Raw genomic sequence first — 20,474 nt, forward strand, 5'->3', positions numbered from 1 at the left:
ACTTCGTTGCTTACTAAACCGACATTCCATATATTCAGTCTTACTCTTACTCAACTTAAAACCTCTAGCTTCCAATGTCTGTCTCCATAATTCTAACTTAGCATTAACCCCAGCTCTAGACTCATCAATCAAAACAATATCATCAGCAAACAACATACACCACGGTACATTTTCTTGAATTGATCTCGTAAGCTCATCCATCACTATCGCAAATAGAAAAGGGCTTAAAGCAGATCCTTGATGTAACACAACCGTTATCGGAAAATTGGTTGTCACCCCTCCACAAGTGCGGACATTGGTTACTACTCCTTCATACATATCTTTAATTATACTAATGTACTTGAGAGAAACACCTTTCTTCATCATTGTCCACCAGAGAACATCCCAAGGTACTCTATCGTATGCCTTCTCTAAATCAATAAAAACCATATGCAAATCTTTGTTCCTCTCTCTATATCTTTCAATAAGTTGTCTAAGAAGATGTATAGCTTCCATAGTTGATCTTCCACGCATAAAACCAAATTGATTCTCCGATATCATGACAACCTTCCTCAACCTAGACTCAATCACCCTCTCCCAAAGTTTCATAGTATGACTCATGAGTTTTATACCACGATAGTTTGTGCAATCTTGTATATCACCCTTATTCTTATATAAAGGCACCAAAGTACTCTTCCTCCACTCATTAGGCATCTTATTTGTTCGCTAAATCAAGTTAAAAATTTTATTAATTAAGACTATTATTTCTTAATTAATAAAATTTTGGTTTGCTATGGTGTGGATGATAAATGTAAGATCTCTTGTGGTTGGTTGGCTATCCAATGGAAAGTGGAACCGTAAAGGCCCCGGGTTTCTGGGAATGTTTTCGCAATGGTTTAAAAAAAATGCATTTTCAAGCGTTATGAGTTGGGGTCGTTACAGTTGAACCCCTCGATTCAACAGAGGTGAAACCATGGGTTTCAGCATAGCTGAACCTAAACCAGCCCAGCCTTGCCCAGAAGGGTTGAGTTCGACAAAACCAGGCTATGTCACATAGGTGCGAGTGCGGGTATGGGTGCAGCACTTTAAAAAAACTTGGGTGCGAGGTGCGGGAAGTATATATATATATATATATATATATATATTAACAATTTTAAATTAACACTGTGTATTTGTGAGCATTTATGTATTTATATATATAATATGGATAAAAATGGACTTGATTAGGGTTAACTGAATCTACTTTTGGATAGAAATGGACCTCAGTGTCGTTGACTTCACCTAACATAAAGGAAGTTATGTCCAAGTGTCGCACCCGCCTGGGTGCGGATGCAACACGGGTGTGGTGCCCTCTTAGAAAAGTTCGTGTGGCATAGGAGTCAGAGCTAAGAGTCGAACCCAGCCCATGGGTTTGATAGGGCTGAACACAACCCAGCAGGGCTGGAAGCCGAACACAACCCATGGGTTCGACACTTGCGGCAATGAGGGGAGGAGGAGGAAGGAGGAAAAAGAAGAAGAAGAAGAAGAAAGAGAAGAGGAGGAAGAAGAGGAGAGAGAGAAGAAGAAGAAGAAAGAGAAGAGGAGGAAGAAGAGAGAGAAAAATATTCAGTCGTCGGAGCTCTCGATTGGAGGGGTCGGGGAGGGTTGCCCCGTCTCTCGAAAGAGAGGAGGCGTCGGAGAGTGTCGCTGTGGAAGAGGAGCAGGAGAGGAAAAGGGGGAGGCATCGGAGTCGAGGGAGGAGGGGGATGTTCCCTAGTCCCCCCCCCCCCGCTCTCCCCCCACCCACTTTCTTAGTTTTTTTTTTGGTCCAAAATGGATTCGGTCAAAGTTGACCGAGTCCATTTTGGATAGATATGACCCTAGGTGTAGTTGACTGCACCCAGGGTCATTTTGACCACATCGGGTGCCACACCCGCATCGCATCGATACAGCTGCGACATCCTATTGGGTGAATCCCTGTGACATATAGTTGGATATATATGTTGAGGACGATATTTAGATTTATTTCATGTTGGTTATCTTGCATTTTTGTATGAATTTAATTAGTTCTTCTTTGTTGTGAGCTTCTTTGAGTTATTACATTTAATATACATAATTAATGAGTTGTAGCTTTATTTGAAATGTTTACCTTAGCCTTTGAGACTTTATTACAAAATTGTTTATAGCTTCGACATATTTTGTCTAATATATGCTTGTCTTTTGGACTTTAGTGGTTAAAATTCTGTTAAAATTCTACTATGTTGAGTGTTTATTTTTCTTGAAAAATATATTATTTTTGTGGGTTATGATTATCTAAACGAGAAATTCTTGAAAATTGCTTTCGAAGTATATTCCTTGTGTCTATTTTAATGGCTATTGTACCTTTTGCTTGAATTATTGCTAATGTTTCTAAAATTTTAAAATTATCGCTTAAAGTGCTTATCTTACTCGCTTTTAAAATTGTTTTGTTTATAGTCCATATAAATATTTAATATACTATAATATTATGTCCATCTACTTTAATTTGAGTTATTCAAAATATATTTGTTTTGAAACGATATACATATAATCTATAACCATTTTTTAACTATTATGTTAAAACATTTTCTCTTAAAACTATTTAGTTAGAGTATCTTCCTTTGTGTAGTTGGAACCTTTGTTTTTGTTCTCTCTACTAATTCTTAAAGATAATTTGGGTTGAGAAAGAAATTTTGTTTTTATGAATCATATCATGAAGATGGAGATAGCCGATGAAGGCATTTGGTGAAGATTATCAATGAAGACTTGGATCCTCACTGGTTTTACTTCTTACTTGACAAACTTTCAATGATCCAACTGCAAGTTTGAGGGGGTGCGTTAAGTTGTAACATATATATATATATATATATATTGTGCCCATTAGGGGCACAATAGTCTTTTGTATTTTTTTCTTTTATTTTTGTAACTTAGTAATTAAGTTTAGAGTTGAGGGCGTTTAAGTAAAAGACACAGAGTCGTTGGGACCAACCCAACGGCTCTATTTCTAGCCATTGGGGAGGTCCCAATGGCTCTATGTTGCTTGTGTTGTGTATAAATAGGGGTGTTCTTGTAAATTTAATGCTTTTCTAAGCATTCAAACTCAATAAGAGCCATTATTTTTTATGTTCTTTGTGTTCTTTTGTATATGCCCATTGGTGGCACTTATGATCTTATGTATTCGCCATTGATTGGTTTATGTATTGCCCCTTTGTGGACAGCACTCTCTTTTGATCATTATATGCCCTTGGTGGCTCTTTTGTATTCTTCTTGTTTTTATTACTGGCTTTTGTATTGTCCATTAGTGGACTGGACTGGTGCTTGTGCACATTGTTTTTGTATTTTTGCTTGTCTCAGTACAGTGCCCAACTACCTATCCATGTCATGAGAGAACGACACCTACCTTGGCACATCTCCTACCAAATAAACGTTAATAAATGCTTAAAGGTATCTACTTGGCACATCTCATAAAAAAATAGATATTAATAAATGCTTAAAGTGGTCACATTGACATGCTAGGGTATGGCCCATGTAATGTGGTTTGGCTTAGGCCTAAATTTGAATGCCTTTTGATTTAGGTCATGCTCTTTTTAGTAAAACTCATAATAAATATTTACATTTAGAATATTTGGTTTTATTTTTGTTAACAAGTATATACTTGGTTTGCAAAAATTATAATCACACATACATACATATATACGTCTATGTACACACACACACACACACACACACATATATATATATATATATATATGTATGTATGTGTCCTCACTTCTTTTCAAAAAATACTTAAATGTGTCTCTTCTTTGAGACACGTACATGTACATGTACATGTCCTTGTCTTTGTGACATGATTCTCTATGTAGAAGACAATTATTTGCACTTAAAAACCAAGTAGGCCAATGTACAATATGGCCATTACATTAGACAATATTAGAATAATGCCATTAATGAGGTTTTATAACTTAATTTACGTAAAAACCATGTGCACATGTCTAACACAGATTTCTACATATAGAGGATGATTAAGTGAGATTTTTTGCACAAATTTTCTTTTATAGCATATTTTTTTCTACTTTCTGCATTTAAAGAAGATGTCTTACAACTTAAACGTGTAGTTTTCAGCATAGAATATTTAAAGTTTACCTGCATGACATTTATTTTCTTTTTCGTACACATTCCAGTTTTATTCTAATAACAACATAGATTGTAAACTAAGTTTTAATGTTCATTTTTGTATCAGAAATTGAATTCTTTATTCGTTGGCATAGTTCCACATGTAGAAACATTGTACAGTTTATATTGACATTTGATGTGCATTTTCATGGAAATTACAATGCCTCTTATATCTAGAGCAGTCTTCTGGAAATGCATATCTGTCATGGTAGTGTACGGACCAAAAAGATGCACACTAGAGACCTATTACGATAAAACCTAGAGCTAGTTTTCCAGTCACAAATGAATAACCTGCATCCATGCATATACAGTCACACCTGTTCTTTCATCCTCTATTTTTCTATCCCTTTTTATTAAATGATCTGTTTTATTTTCTCTATTTTTCTATTTAATATTTGAATAAGGAGTCCTGACTTGAATCTCGTGTTCAAGCCACAGAGAATCAATCACGCATGCACTTGTTTTCTTGTTCTTCATTTCACTACATTGTATACAAGCAGGCACAAATTACCCTTGCCTAGATAATATATGATCGGTACAATCTTCTTCACTGTAAAATCACAAAACATTGATAAAAACTGTAGTTTACAAGAATAAATACCATACCAAGGATTGAGAAGCATCCAGCCATTGATAGATGTGCTCATTACGGAACCATGTCATTTGCCTTTTAGCAAAGTTTCTGAAAATAAGGCCACAGAGGATTAGATACAATTCAAAGGTGCTGAGGACAAATTTGCACAATCCCTTAAAAATGCAATAGAATATATGATCTAATGTGGAAATAAAATAAAGAAAATAAAAAGATGGTGTATCCTATATATTGGACATTGATAGTGTATTACAAGTGATTATAGGTACAAAACTCCTATGCACTTAAAAACACACACACATCGCACATGCATATACACACACATAAAGAAGAAACTAAAAGATAAATGCATGCAATTGGTGATTGGTTGCTCCTACTGACTTGTATTGTTGGATACAACATGGAAATGTGTCACCAAGTGACAAGATTATCCAACTTAAGGCAAAAAGCTATCACTATTGCTAGGCGTGACATGCATAATCTATACACACACACACATGCACGTGTGTGTATTGGTCATGCATCTGACAGGACACCTTTTCTGTCCACTGATGCATCTTAAAAATCAAATTAATAGCCAACCTTTATAAGCCATAATTTTGCAGATAAAAGGGGGTTCCTACAACAGTTCTTGATTCAGTCTTTAAAGTATGGTGTTCAAGATAAAGGTGCACTAAGCTACATGAATGTCTTGTTCATGTACTAATTGAACATAAATGGCACCAATCAGCTGAAGTGTTGTTAAGAGTGTAAACAGCCAAAAAGGATAAAAGAATAGAACAGAGAGAAGAAACGAGAGAGAGAGAGAGAAAGAAGGACGTGTTTCTTATTATTAGGTCTAATCTCTCTTTTGTTTAAATAGAGATTAGTTAGGAATAAAAATTACAGCAGGGTCCTTCATTATTAATAAAATACCATATGCAGTCTTAAGAATAAAATAATTCTAAAGCAACCGACTCCTCTTAACACTCCCCCTCAAGCTGGAGCATAAATATCGATCATGCTCAGCTTGCAGCAACATCTATAAAAACTTGAACCCATAAGAGGCTTCGTAAAAATATCTGCAACTTGTTCCTCCGAGGACACATGCTCGGTAGAGATATGTCCAGCTTGAACCATATCTCGTATATAGTGGCAATCAACTTCAATGTGTTTTGTCCTTTCATGAAAGACAGGATTATTGGCTATATATGTGGTTGCTTTGTTATGATACATCATTAGCATAGGAGATGAAACTTTTACTTGAAGATCGGTCAGCACCGTTCGAACCCACATTAATTCAGTTGTTGTTTGGGCCATAACCCTATACTCTGATTCAGCACTAGACCTTGCAACAACAATCTACTTTTTACTCCTCCAGGTAATTAAATTGCCTCCCACAAATACACAGAATCTTGTAGTAGACTTCCTATCTTCTACAGATCCTGCATAATCAACATCAGAATAGGCAACTATATCCAGGGAAGCCCCTCGCTTGAACAACAATCCTTTCCCAGGAGAAGCTTTCAAGTATCTAAGTATCATCATTGCAGCATTCCAGTATGCCTCTGTTAGTTTGTCCATGAACTGACTAACCTTGCCTACAACCAAGGCAACATCAGGCCTGGTTACAGTCACATATGGCAACTTTCCTACCAACGAGCGATAACTTTTGCTATCAAGAGGCTCTGACTTCTCATCCATTAGATGAACTTTAGGATCCATTGAGATGCTTGTTGGTTTAGCTCCCAACATTCCTGTCTCTTTTAGTAAATCAAGGACATACTTCCGTCGAGACAAGACCAAGCCTTCACGGCTCCTAGCCACTTCTATGCCCAAAAAGTATCGAAGAGGACCAAGGTCTTTCGTAACAAAGTGTTTTTGAAGATGACCCTTCATATCTGCAATATCCTTCATACTACTTCCTGTGAGTATGATATCATCCACATATACCACCATAACCACTATGCCTAAATTAGTTTTCTTAATAAATAATGAGTGGTCTGACGCTGACCTGCTGAAGCCAAACTCTGACATGACTTCAAACAATTTTTGAAACCACGCATGAGGACTCTGCTTGAGACCATATATAGCCTTTCTTAACCTGCATACCTTCTGACACTCCCCCTCGACCTCAAACCCTAGAGGTTGTTGCATGTAGACAGTCTCAGATAGATCTCCATATAGGAAGGCATTTTTCACGTCTAGCTGACTCAGGTTCCATTCATAATGGACGGCCACAGAGATAACAAGGCGAATGGTCCCCATCCGTGTTACTGGAGAGAATGTCTCAAAGAAGTCAACTTCATATGTCTGAGTATACCCTTTTGCTACTAATTTAGCTTTGTACCGCTCAACTGAGTCATCTGAATTATACTTAATGGTATATACTCATTTGTTGCCAACAATATCAACATCAGATGGAGTGTCGACTAGGTCTCAAGTCTGTCGAGAAAGAAGTGCATCCATTTCATCTTACATAGTTTGCTTCCATCTGTTATCGAGAAGTGTTTTCTGAGGACTAAGAGGAATAGTTGTCGCGGATAAAGCTAAAATAAACTTTTTCATCTGATCACCAATTCTGACATATGAGACAAAATTAGAAATAGAGTGCAAAGTACATTGTCTTTTCCCTTTTCGCATAGCAATTGGTCTGTCATCATCAACAGGAGTTTCAATGTTGTCAGAAGCACTTACCTCAGGAGAAGATGAAGATGGAGGCATCAAGTCAAGTGGAGCTCTACGCACATACACCAAAGGAGGATTATGAAACCGAGCCATAGTTGGAGTTTGAGTCAATAGTGGAGGCACAGATTCCAACGAAAAATGAGGAACAGGAAGAGGAAAGGTATCAGCTTGATCAACTTGCATACTAGAACCGGAACTGGAGTAATATGGAACAGACTCAAAGAAGGTGGCATCCGCACTGACATACTCCCGACGAGATATGGGATCATAACATCGATACCCCTTTTTATTCTTGGGGTATCCTATAAAAATACACTTAGTGGCTTGAGCTGCTAATTTTTCACGGTCAGGTCCAAGTTTGTGAACAAAACAGACACATCCAAACAGTTGGGGTAAAATTGGAAAGAGAGGTTCATTTGGATACAAGATTTGCAAAGGAACTTGGTCTTCCAAGGATGAAGAAGGCATGCGGTTAATTAAATAACAGGTTGTAACAACTGCATCACCCCAAAATGAGGCAGGAACATTAGATTGTATCATAAGGGTGTGAGCTACATCCAGAAGATGTCGATGTTTTCGCTCAGCCACCCTATTTTGTTGGAAAGTATGAGCACAGGTGGTTTGAGGTTGAATTTCACGATCTCGATAGAATTGTAGTAATGTATTAGATTTAAATTGAAGAGCATTATCAGTGCGGATAATCTTGACAAGAGAATCAAATTGAGTTTTTATTTCAATAACCAAAGATTTTAGAATACTAGGAACTTCAGATCTGTCTTTTATTAAGAACACCCAAGACAACTTAGAAAAATCATCAACGATAACAAGATAATAACGACACTAGATCCTGGTAGGAATCCTACTAGGACCTCATACATCAACATGAAGAGGCTCAAAGATTCTATGACTCGACTGACTTTGACTGGACGAAAACGAACTCCTGTGATGCTTGCCCAACTGACATGCTTCACACTGAATTGACGCAGTAGAAGGAATTTGAGGAATGACTCTGCGAAGCTTTGACAATGAAGGATGTCTGAGACGATGATGCCACTGTACTGGATTAGAGGAGGACTCGACTGCAAAATGAACCGATGTAGGTAGTAGACTCCACCTTCCTCGTAGCCTCCACCAATCTTCTTCCCCGTCAGCAAGTCCTAAAAATAACAACACATAGGATCAAATATAACCCTACAATTTAGCTCCTTAGTAATGCAACTAACTGACAGTAAATTCTGAGGAAAAGAGGGAGCATGAAGGACATTGTTTAATTGCAATGTAGAAGATATAGAAATATTTCCCTAACCAACAACAGGGGATGAACTCCCATCAGCTAATGAGACACTTTGATGTGCATTAGTCTTTAATTCTGAAAAATTATGAAAATTTCCACATAGATGTCTAGATGCGCCAGAATCAATAATCCACTCACTACCTTGATGAGACAAGTTGTCACCTGCTGAGTAAGCCAAACCAGCCACAGGCGAGGAGGAACTCAGAGGACGATGTGTAACCAACTCATCAAATTCTGCACGACTTAGAGTGATAGAGTCACTAGGGGAATCAGACGGCTTTTCTGCCTCTGATTTTGTAACATTTGCTTTGGGAACATTTGACTTAAATGGAGGAATAGCAGGTCGTCCATGTTTATCCTAGCACCGATCTTCAAGATGTCCATTTCCACAATAGGTACACTGGAGTTTTGTTCTACCTCCCATACCTCTTTCACGACATCTTCCTCTAACATTCAACATATTACCGCGTCCATAACCAGATGGAACAGCTAAAGCAGATGACTGAAATTCAGGTTGAGGTTGTGGAAGCGAAATGGCAAGCCTACTCAACCGATTGTATGCATCAGCAAGGGTAAGAACAACAGACCCAGTCAACATTTGAACTTTAGCAACTGAAAACTCCAACGATAGACCTGTGAGGAATCGAGCAACCATAGTCTGTTCTTGATGATCGTTTTGTTTTGAGCAACATAGAAGCCTATGAGCATTAAGTCTCTCAAAGGCAACCTTAACTGAGGCATAATATTGGGCCAAAGTTTGATCCCCTTACTGCAGAGTATATATCTCTTGTTCAACTTGGAGAATACGACTCACATTAGTCTCTTGAGAGTACGTATCTCGAAGATTGTCCCATATTTGTTTAGCAGTGTTATAATAAATCAATCCATCTACAATATGAGGTTCAACACTATTCATGATCCATGACATAACAATATCATTATCTTCTTCCCAGGTAGTGTATTTTCATGTTTTCTCTTTTGGTTCAGATTCCAACAAAATGTGTTTTCTACGATGTCCAGACACCGACATCATAAAAGTTTGGGACCACCTTGCATAATTTGTTTCGTTTAATTTCACGAATGACCCATATGAGAAGGGATTGGCGAAGGCCTTATATTCCCCAACCGGTTCAGCCTTGTGATCAGATTTTGGAACGTCACCCATGATGAACAAAAAAAAAATTATTCACAACCAATATTGATGCTACAACATCTGAAAAATAGGCTTCCACGTGCAAAAAAAAAAACTATCACAGTTTGTAAGACCGGTCGACTACCAGCAATAGCATTGGTCAAATCTACTCCCACGATCCACTAAATAATCGGATCTGAACTCAGTCAGATCTGATTCTTCCTCTTTTTTTTGGCACCCACAAACGACACAGGAACTTACGATCAGACCTGATTTTCTGTTTGGGTCTGCACCATAATATGCAGATCAACGACCGTATTTGATCTTCACCACGACACACAGATCAGCGACTGCCAGATCTGATCTTCACCCATTGCACGACCTCATCGCAACACACAGACCTGCAACCACCAGATCTGGTCGACAAGCACATAGGACATTATCACGACATTTAGATTTGAGTCATGACTATTGTCAGACTACAGATCTGTTATCAGATCTGTCCCAAAAAAAACACAAACCTCTGATCTGATGCCCTTCACGTGATCTCTAATTTGATGCCCTTCACGTGAGCTCTGGCGTAACACACCGAAATCAGATTCCCAAGTTCGAAGGCTCTGATACCATGTGAACAGCCAAAAAGGATAAAAGAATAGAACAGAGAGAAGAAACGAGAGAGATAGGGAGAGAGAGAGAGAGAGAAAGAGGAGAAGGAAGGACGTGTTTCTTATTATTAGGTCTAATCTCTCTTTTGTTTAAATAGAGATTAGTTAGGAATAAAAATTACAGCAGGGTCCTTTATTATTAATAAAATACCATATGTAGTCTTAAGAATAAAATAATTCTAAAGCAACCGACTCCTCTTAACAAAGAGGTTGAATGCCACAACTGGAGGCAGTAAAATAAACACCATATTTAGGGTTTACATAATGTATGGCATACATATGTCGCAACAAAGTTCTTATAAAACAATAACAAAAATGGGATTAAATAGAAAACATAATGGTTGGCTAAAACAATCAGCAAAAATGAACTCATGCTAAGTCACAGAACCTTTGTCAAGGGATCCTGGATCAAAGCCCATGCTTGTTCTGCAACATTTTGATTCACATGAAACCAAACTCAGGCAGAAACAAGCAAATGGTCTGATTTGCTTCAACCTTTATAGTGGAAAATGCACAAACGTAGATAGAAGAAAGAAAAAAATATATATTCTATTTGCATAGTTCCAATAAGAAGGCCAGTCTCTGACCTTGATGCCTTCTGAAACTCTGTTAAAAATGCATAAAAATCTCCAGCAGAACTCAAACCTGAGTCCTGTCTACAATTTAATAAGTACTCCATAGCCTGTGAAAGTTCAAACAAAGACAGAATTAGAACAGTCATAAGGCCAAGAATTGTCATAGGTTTCTTACCAACAATTTAGAGTCCAAACAAGTTGAAAGAAATTGTTGATTAATTGGCCCTTATCAACAAATAAGAAAGAGGATCATGTACATCAAGAATCATGTTTGGAGATGGTTATTAGATGTTGGTGGTGTCCCTTGAGCATCAGCAAAAGCTAGGGCAGGGCCTAGTCAAGCCTGACCCAAAAGTTTTGTGCCATGGGCTGCCTGCAGGCATGCCCTTTTATAAGAGAAAAACATGGTCCAGGCCCTAGCCATAACTACCCAGTTTAGATTTTTCGGCCAATTCTTTCTCACTGTCAATGCTAAGAAGAAACTGCTCATGGTGCACTAAAATACATCATTTTCAAGTGATTGTGGAAGAGAAAATGTTCAACAATGCCCATGGAGGCATGGTAGGGGCAGCATGATGGACGTCCATGGTTTATTGCCATCTATGCTATCTACACTTTAGGAGGCCTAGCATATCAAGGTCGGATATAGGTGAATGATGACACCAATGCTGACATCCCTGGGAATGGCTGGAACACAAATTTTTTGAACATGGAAGCATCAAATACTGCACAATGCAATAGACATGTGCATAAACTTTTTTAGGTCGAAGTGCTCAATGATTTGTTGGTTGATGCACCTAAATGTGTGCATGCAGAAAAAGTGACATTGGATGGGCCTGACTTGGAAACTTTAATCCCTAAGGATACTTTCAAAGAGTTATGTTGATTGAATTCTAGAACCTTTAGCCTTCTTTTTTGGATTTTGACTTGATGGGATTAAAAGTTGGACTAGACATCTCGAGTATTTGATATTTTGTTGCTTATTGTCGTGAATCATGCAGTATCTGAATCATGATGATTTGTTCTTATACTTGCATGATCATATTTCGTACGAATCGCCAATGATATAATGAAGAAAATACTTGACACTTGATGACTCGTTGTACATTTCACAACAAAATTAAGAGTCTCTCTCTCTCTCTCTCTTTCTCTCTCTCTCACACACACACACACATATAAAGAGAGAGAGAGAAAGAGAGTACGTGGTAGCTGCCTACCACTTTTCTAGCCTACTGGGCTTTGGAAGGGTTTTTCTGTTTTTTCTAAAATCTAACCATACAAATGTGATCTACATGCTTGATTTTATAAGAATCGACATTTGGATCGTCCGATTCCGACACACAAGTAGGTTTTTATAAGATTTAAAAATCGACGATCTTCAATTTTCAAAAATATTTACTGCTTAAAAAATCATGTTTTTATTGAAAAAACATGATCCAAGTGTCATTTCCTAGCAAATCGACAATGCCTAACACATTTGCAGGGTCCGATTTGCGAAAAACAACCTGAAAACCTATGTCACAAGGATTCGTCTAGCAGAGTGCCGCACCCGCGTCAACGCGACTCGACGCGGGCGGCACCGGGTGCGGTCAACCCAACCCTAGGTGTGTTGACCGCACCCAGGGTCATTTTTGTCCTTTTTTTTAGATTTTTTTTTTGCCCTATGAAATGGGCTGCGGAATTTAAAAAAAAATCTTTGAGGGGGGGGGGGAGGGGTGATGCCCCCCTATAACCCCCCGCAAGGGGCGGACCCCCCTGGACCCCCGCCCGTTGACCGCGCAACGAGACCCGCGACAGGGGGAGCCCCCGGACCCCCCTTCCTGCAAGGGCAAAAACAATGAATCAGGCTCCACAACTCATCACTTTCATCTTTGGGGACAACCATATAAGATAAAAAAATGGTAAAAAGCAAGTTGGGCACACATTCAAATATACATCTAAAAAAAATCAATGCCTCTGCAAACATAAAACAAAAGGCTTCTCATGAAGAGGGATCAGTCTAGGAAGTTAATAAGTGTGTTGACTTCCATAGCCATCTGCAAGTGTTAACACATGACCATAAAATACACCCTTGAAGTTTAAAAATGACTTGGCGGTTCCATGCATTAATGGACACCAGTAGCTATTTTTGCAATTTTGTGTAAAAATAAGTTACACACTTATTAGCGGTGCATTCAAAATGCACAATTATTAATATGTTTTCCTAATAAAAATTACTAAAATGTCCATAATTGTGACAATTAATACACCTAATCACCATATCAATTTTTAAATTTGTTAGGGGCATAAAATTGTGGTGAACGTGCTAACATGCATAAATGTCATAGACCTTAACAGCTACCATACATTCATACATATACACTATACATGATAGATAGATATATATATTTTACATTTTTGCCCATGCCGCACCCCCGCACCCGGGTTTTTTGGAAGTGCCGAATCCCCGCACCCGCACCCATGTGACATAGCTGAAAACACTTATTCACTGGTGGTAGGCTCAAAAAGTGACAGGAAGCGACGTCAACGGGGTATGGGTGCGGGTGCGGGTGTAGATATGGGTACGGAGGGTACGACATGGCAATTTCAAAAAATGTGGGTACGGGGAGACAGCTATATATATATATATATATATATATATATATATATATATATATATATATATATATATATATATATATATATATATATATATATATATATATATATTAAATATCACATAAATACAAAACAAATTCAAAATAAACTGAATATAATCTAAATATATATATGCTATATCTAAAATATATATTATATACTGAAAATATAAAGTTATAAACTGAAAATATAATTATAAATTATAAATTATAAATTAAATAAAACCTGTATGTACGGAGGGTAAAATGGTGTGTCCGGGTGTTAACGTGTGTCGACATGGGTACGAAGGGCAAAATGAAGTGTCCGGGTACCATAGGCAGGAAGCTATCACTTTTCCTATATATATTCATATATCTAGTTTTCAAAGGCTTGACCTATGTCACACGGACTCGGCTAGGGAGGCGCCGCACCCGAGTCGACACGCCCTGACACGTGTGCGGACACGGGTGCGGCTTCGGACACGGCCCGGACCCGGTCAACGCCGAGTCGGACTCGGTCAACGAGTCGAGGCTGAGTCCATCCTTGTTTTGGACTCGGTCAACATTGACTAAGTCCAAAAATGTCCATTTTTAGGGCAAAAAACAAAAAAAATGAACTTTTTATATATTTTTTTAAAAAATATAGCATGAGTCTCAAACATAAGCCCCAGGGAAAAAAATCCGGGGGGCGTTGCCCCCCCCCCCCCGGACCCCCGCCCGCTGATCGCGCAGCGGAACCTGCGCCAGGGGGAGCCCCCGGACCCCCCTTTCTGCAAAGGCAAAAGTACAATTTGCAAAGTTTGTAAAAACACTCATGCTGGTGCCAAACTTTAGAGGACAATATCCACATATATGCACACACTGGATATATTATTATATATAGTTTTTAAAAAATATCTATATATATATAGTCGAGTCCCCGTGTCCAAAATTTTTAAAATTGCGCCGCACCCGTGTCGCACCCGCACCCATGTGACATAGGGCTTGATATGTGTGGCACCTTCTACTTGCATCCAACACCAACACTCGTATCAGCATCTAAGTAACATAGATTGCTCTAAAATATCTTGCAATAACACAATAATTTTACAAAAAAAAATAGTGGTCACATGCTAGACATATAATAAACAAGAACATGCAGAAATATGTTAGAATCTACCAATATACATGGGTGCATATATGGAAAAGATGCTTAATAATGTTGGAAATTGTAGCATGAATTTTATTTCCAATATTCAAGTTCTTGAGAAACTAAACGTTTAGTTGCAGGCTTAAAAAATATGAAGCTCAGTGGTTTTAAACTCAAGGGCGAGAAACCACGCAGCTGATGATATAAGATCTCTAACTTCCAATCCTGTGATGGTCATGGTAGGATAACCCAGTAATTACAATTCACCTCATCAATCATTGAAAATGTTCGCATTGCTAGTGACCTTCAATTGTCATCATTAACCAATGCCTTCTATACTCCAAGCGTGAAAAAAAATCCAATCTCTGTGTACCAACTAGTTAATCAAACCAATGTTTGTTATTCACATCACTACTTTTTTGTGTAAGGAATCTTCTTACAGCAAAAAATGTTCATTAAAGGAGTCAAAGAGATGAGTCAAAGCCAGTCAGTTCGAGTTAAATTTTACACTGGTTGCTAAGGGATATACTTCATTCTTTAGTAGCAAAAAATGACAGACAAGAATGACTTGGTAATAAATTTTTAGCTACAGAAAAAAAACTTTATCACTGATAAGTTTGTGAAGACAAACTTGTCGATAGCCAATTGCGCGAGTAGCTGAATTTGTATTTGGAAGAAGACCAAGATCAAGAAGCCATGAGGCTTCAGTAAGAATTCCAGGATTACCTGCCAGATAACATTTTGAGACCAACATTACTCCCATCTTGAATTTAGAAAGAAACTCACACTTATATTGCTTTTGGCAATCAATCATAATACCAATACCAGCACGAAGTAATAAATAGTTTTAGTCCAAAGTAGATAAACCCCTTTTTGATACAAATACAACAATAGCGAATAGTTCAAAATCAACATAATATTGTCAAAAAAAAATCTAACGCCTGTTTGTTTAACTATGTTATGACCACACTTGAAAGGCACATAAAGAAGGTACCACAGCAGCATTGCATAGTCTCACCCTATATTCTTTAAAGTCATTTTCTGGATATACATTTGAGATTTCATTAATTTAGCCCTTATTAAATTTTGAATTATTGTTCTTTCGTACTAATTGTAGAAACTATATAGACCTTGGCTGTGCAACATGATAGCAAGGAGTTGAAACCAAAGCTTCTGATATGAGAAAAAAACTATCTTAGTTTTATCTATCTAATCCTTGGGACTTGAACTTGAGTAACATTCAACGCATAGTGATAGAGACCCTAATCGGATGGGAACTCGGTGTATGTGTGTGAAAGAGCATAGCAGAACAGCTGCAACCAAAGGAAGCACACCAGCATTGACATGCTCTTAAGTCTTAACCATGTGACAGTCATGTTCCACTCACTTGCCTTCATTTCTGGCCGTTTTACCCACCTCATCCTGCCATTTTTTGGCCACTATATGCTAAGGTATATATATACATACATGGATATATGTATATAAGTATATACATATTGATCATGCACATATATATGTATGTATGTATATGGAAATAGACTGTATTTTAGGATTATTTGTAATTTATAGGATCTTTTTCATGTTTATCTCAAAACTGACCATAAAGATGTGTTTTATTTGCTTTATTTTATAGAAATGGACTCTTGGATCGTCCGGTTCCGACACATAGGTAAGTTTTTATAAGGTTTGAAAATTGACAGTCTAAAATTTTCATAAATGTTCAAGCTTAAAAATTCACATTGTTTTTATCAAAAGACACAATCCAAGTGTCATTTTCTGGCATTGACTCTGCTGAACACATCTACGGCATCAGATTTCTGAAAAACACCCCGAAAACCCCTGTTTGCTCATGTAGGCACCTACTCCCCACTCATATATATATATATATATATATATATATATATATATATATATATATATATATATATATATATATGTGTGTGTGTGTGTGTGTGTGTGTGTGTGTCCAATTGCATCCAGTTACCAGTGGGAATGGTGTGTAATTCTTCATATTTTTATAACATGTTCTTAACATAAATTGATGGCTCCAGATTTCTCCAGCACAGTTTCCTCAGTAATAGTTTCTTGTTCGAGAGAACAAAGTAGTAGTTGTTTCTAAACTTTCCAGTGAACTAATTCAAGTGGGGCAGGGATAAGGGCTAATTTGCGTAACTTACTTTAAGATAGACTATGCTTAGAACCTGGTAGTTGTGTTTGGGAGTTAGGGCCAAACTCCTCCCACAATCACTTTTTGGAAGAAAGGAGTTGACAAGGCATTTAGGGAGTTGAGAAGGTAGCTTCAGATTTATTGGTTACTTTAGACAGCCTAAAATAGAGTTGGGAATGAATACCTCAATTGAATACCTTTTAGCATCTCTTCACAGCGCAAATCAATCATCCGGTACAGTTCCGTTCTTTGACTTGAAAGGAAAAAACATAGGAAGTCATAGTCCAATTCCTCAGACAGTCCATTTGAAGAACTGGATACACTAGATTCCAACTGCTCCCTAAATAAATCGTATGGTACATGAAAAGCAGATGGCGGCAAACCAGTAGACTGCGTAACAAATAAGACACATCAACGGCAGATAATGTCAAAGGTGTTGCACAAGAGAAACAGAACCTACACCCTCTACATCTAAAGGTCCATGTTACCTTTATAATTTCAAGACTACGCCTAACTCTGTACCAATCATTTGAAGGCAAAAGATGAGCTTTAGGGTCCCCAGCTTTCTCAAGCAATTGTACAGCTGCATCCCAATCCCCTTGTCTTTGTAGAGGAAGAAGCTCTGAATCAACTTCAGCAGCAATTTTCAGAGACGCTTTTGGAACTTGTGGCTTACCATATATGTACCTGGCAAACAAAAAGGTAGAATGGAATGAAAATGTATCCTTTTCAAGAATATAATGCAATAATAAAATAGCATGATGAAAGTGAAATTGCCATAATGGGAAAAGGAAAAGAAACAGAGACCATGTCAATCACGATGAATACTGAATATAGAATAACATGTAGCCATCCTCTTCAGAGATCAAAACATCTGACCTTGATAAAGTTTCTTACACATCTTAGATGAGCATAAGACTGTTGGAAAGCCTATCTGTCTCAGAAGTTTCCTACCACCCAACAGCATCATGAAAGAAGAAATTTTCAATGGAATACACACTGATGGCAAGACAGAGCATTAAAAAACAGCAAACAAGACGAAGTATCAGATGCATGATCAAGCTTTCTTAGGAGCCATTACATAGACAAAGAAATGTCTAAAAATACACACAATAATAGAACAAAAGAACCTGGTCCCAGAAATACATAACCACACAAAATAACTCAATTAGATCGCAAATATTAGCCAGATAGATTAAAAGGAAGGTTTTGGAGTCATCTATGCAGCGGATGGCTTTACCAAGCTTGGTGGTGGATCTACAAAGAGAGGAAGGCATGAACATTAGAAAGAACTCAGTGCAAACAAGAAATCATCATGCAGCACCTTCAGCAGTACCTTGATTTCGATGTAGATGGGAGGATACGGATCTATACTGTGTTGGACCAAATCGGATTGGGGCATTTGATAATACGTGCCCACTAGGTCAGCCTAAGCCCACCTTGAGCTTGGCCAAGTCGGCTTTGAGCTCGGTTAGGTTTTCCCACTTTAGTTGTCCTAGCTTGAAGAAAAATAGAAACTTCTGCAACTTCCACTAATAATAGCATTTATCCCCAATAAAAAGATGCTTGGAAATGCAATGACATCACACTAGGATGGTTGTACTAGCTCAACTGCTCAAACAAATCCAATTCTTACTTCATCAGTAGTTGTTGCTTTATCTTCTTTGACTCTTCCACTGGTACTACTCTGGCAGGTATCTTGAACCTCCCTTTGGTTGGTTGATAGATTAAGGTGCTTCATTTTAATCAAATTTGAATAAGGCTGGACAATGTGTGGGCTTCAGCGGGCCGTTAATGGGGCAGGTCTGGTCAAGATCGATCTATTGACCAACTGGGCTGGGCCCAGGTCTGATACAAAACCCACGGCCAGCCCGTTAGGCCCATAGGCCTAATTCAGACTAGTTTGGACCGAGTTGCAAGTCGTCATATATTTCACAACATTTCTCATCCGTTCCCTTGAATTCATAGGTTCTTTTAACGAAAATTTAAAAATTGGAAAATAGATGGGATTCAATATGGATCCATTTTTCGAATCACATACTTTACCCAATTTCTATATATATTGAGTAATGCGCTGGTTTTGCCCACTTTCTCGTTTTGTCCCTGAAAAATCATAGTTTTTTTGTATTTTTTTCTCACATCTAACACCATGGATGTGATCGATAGGCTTTTTTTAGTTGGAACCGGCTTTTGGATTACAGGAATCTGACATGTATACGGGTTTTTCCGGTGATCCAAAATCAATGGCTATGAAGGGATCAATTTTTCCCAGCTCATAAAAATATATTTTTTCGTCAAAAAAATATGATCCAAGAGTCCATTTCCACTAAATCGAGCAAGCTAAGCACATTTAGCGGTTCAGATCTATCATAAAACACTTCACAGGGTGCCACGTTCGATCATGTCAGATCGAGACCCTCGTTTCACGTCTCGATTTTGGTGTCAGTTACATAAGGCCCTTAGTACCACGTTGAAGTTCAGCACGACTTTCCACCCACAGACCGACAGGCAGACAGAGCGCACCATACAGACATACTTAGAGCGTGTGTGTTACACTGGGCAGGAGACTGGGATAGGCATGTGAAGCTTGCAGAGTTCTCGTACAACAACAGTTACCATGCCAGTATAGGTATGGCTCCGTACAAAGCTCTCTATGGCAGACCATACAGATCCCAGTGTGCTGAAACGAGGTTAGAATGAGAGCAGTGGAGTCTCTAGAGGCCATCCAGCACTACTCGGACCAGGTGCAATTAATCCGACAGAGGTTGATCACAGCGCAGCGCAAGCAGAAGAGTTATGCCGATCAACAGCATAGGGAGCTCAATTTTGATGGGGGTGATCACGTGTTCGTACGAATCTCGCATACAAAGAGTGTTTTTTTGTTCGAAAAAAAGAGAAAGTTGAGTCCTCGATATGTCGGACCCTTCGAGATCCTTTAGCGTGTTGGGAATACCGCGTACCGGGTGGCACTTCCACCTCAGTTTTGGCAGATTCACAACATCTTTCACGTTTCGATGTTGATCAAGTATGTGCCTAACCCCTCGCATGTAATCCATTACGAAGCAGTTAATGTATTGCCTTACTTAACGACAGAGAACAAGCCGATAGAGATTGTGGATCGCCAGGAGAGAACGATGCGTAGTAGGACGATTCAGTTTGTGAAGGTGCATTTGCAGCATCATAAACTGAACGAGTGCACTTGGGAGCCCGAGGCTGACATGCGTGAACACTACCCACATTTATTTGGTACATTTTAATTTCGTGGACGAAATTCTTTTAAGGGGGTAGAGATGTAATATTATATGTTTTTAACTGTGTTAGAATTAGAAATTTCTAAAAATTTGGCTAAGTATTGTAGAAACATCGGTAAAACACTTGATGTTAGGTTATGATATATGAGTCCTATCAACGAGACCGAAATGAGCCAATTAAAAGGTGATAAGAAACTTTTATTTTCAACCTTTAAAATCAAGCGAAATTTGGGTTAAA

At 38.2% G+C, this 20,474-nt stretch overlaps 1 protein-coding gene across 1 annotated transcript in view; it reads right to left on the reverse strand.

Annotated features, from left to right (window-relative positions):
* IPT9 (isopentenyltransferase 9) overlaps positions 1-20,474 on the reverse strand; it is a 50,911-nt gene that overhangs the window by 13,956 nt on the left and 16,481 nt on the right. The window contains exons 6-10 of the mRNA XM_089983690.1: positions 17,474-17,672; positions 17,183-17,375; positions 15,450-15,544; positions 11,087-11,181; positions 4,756-4,831 (exon numbers count right to left, since the gene is read on the reverse strand). Of these exons, the coding sequence (XP_089839816.1) occupies positions 4,756-4,831; positions 11,087-11,181; positions 15,450-15,544; positions 17,183-17,375; positions 17,474-17,672 (658 nt within the window). The remainder of the gene's footprint in view (positions 1-4,755; positions 4,832-11,086; positions 11,182-15,449; positions 15,545-17,182; positions 17,376-17,473; positions 17,673-20,474) is intronic.

Source organism: Nuphar pumila, chromosome 12 (assembly GCF_984573655.1).
Source record: "Nuphar pumila chromosome 12, dmNupPumi1.hap1.1, whole genome shotgun sequence".
Taxonomy (NCBI): domain Eukaryota; kingdom Viridiplantae; phylum Streptophyta; class Magnoliopsida; order Nymphaeales; family Nymphaeaceae; genus Nuphar; species Nuphar pumila.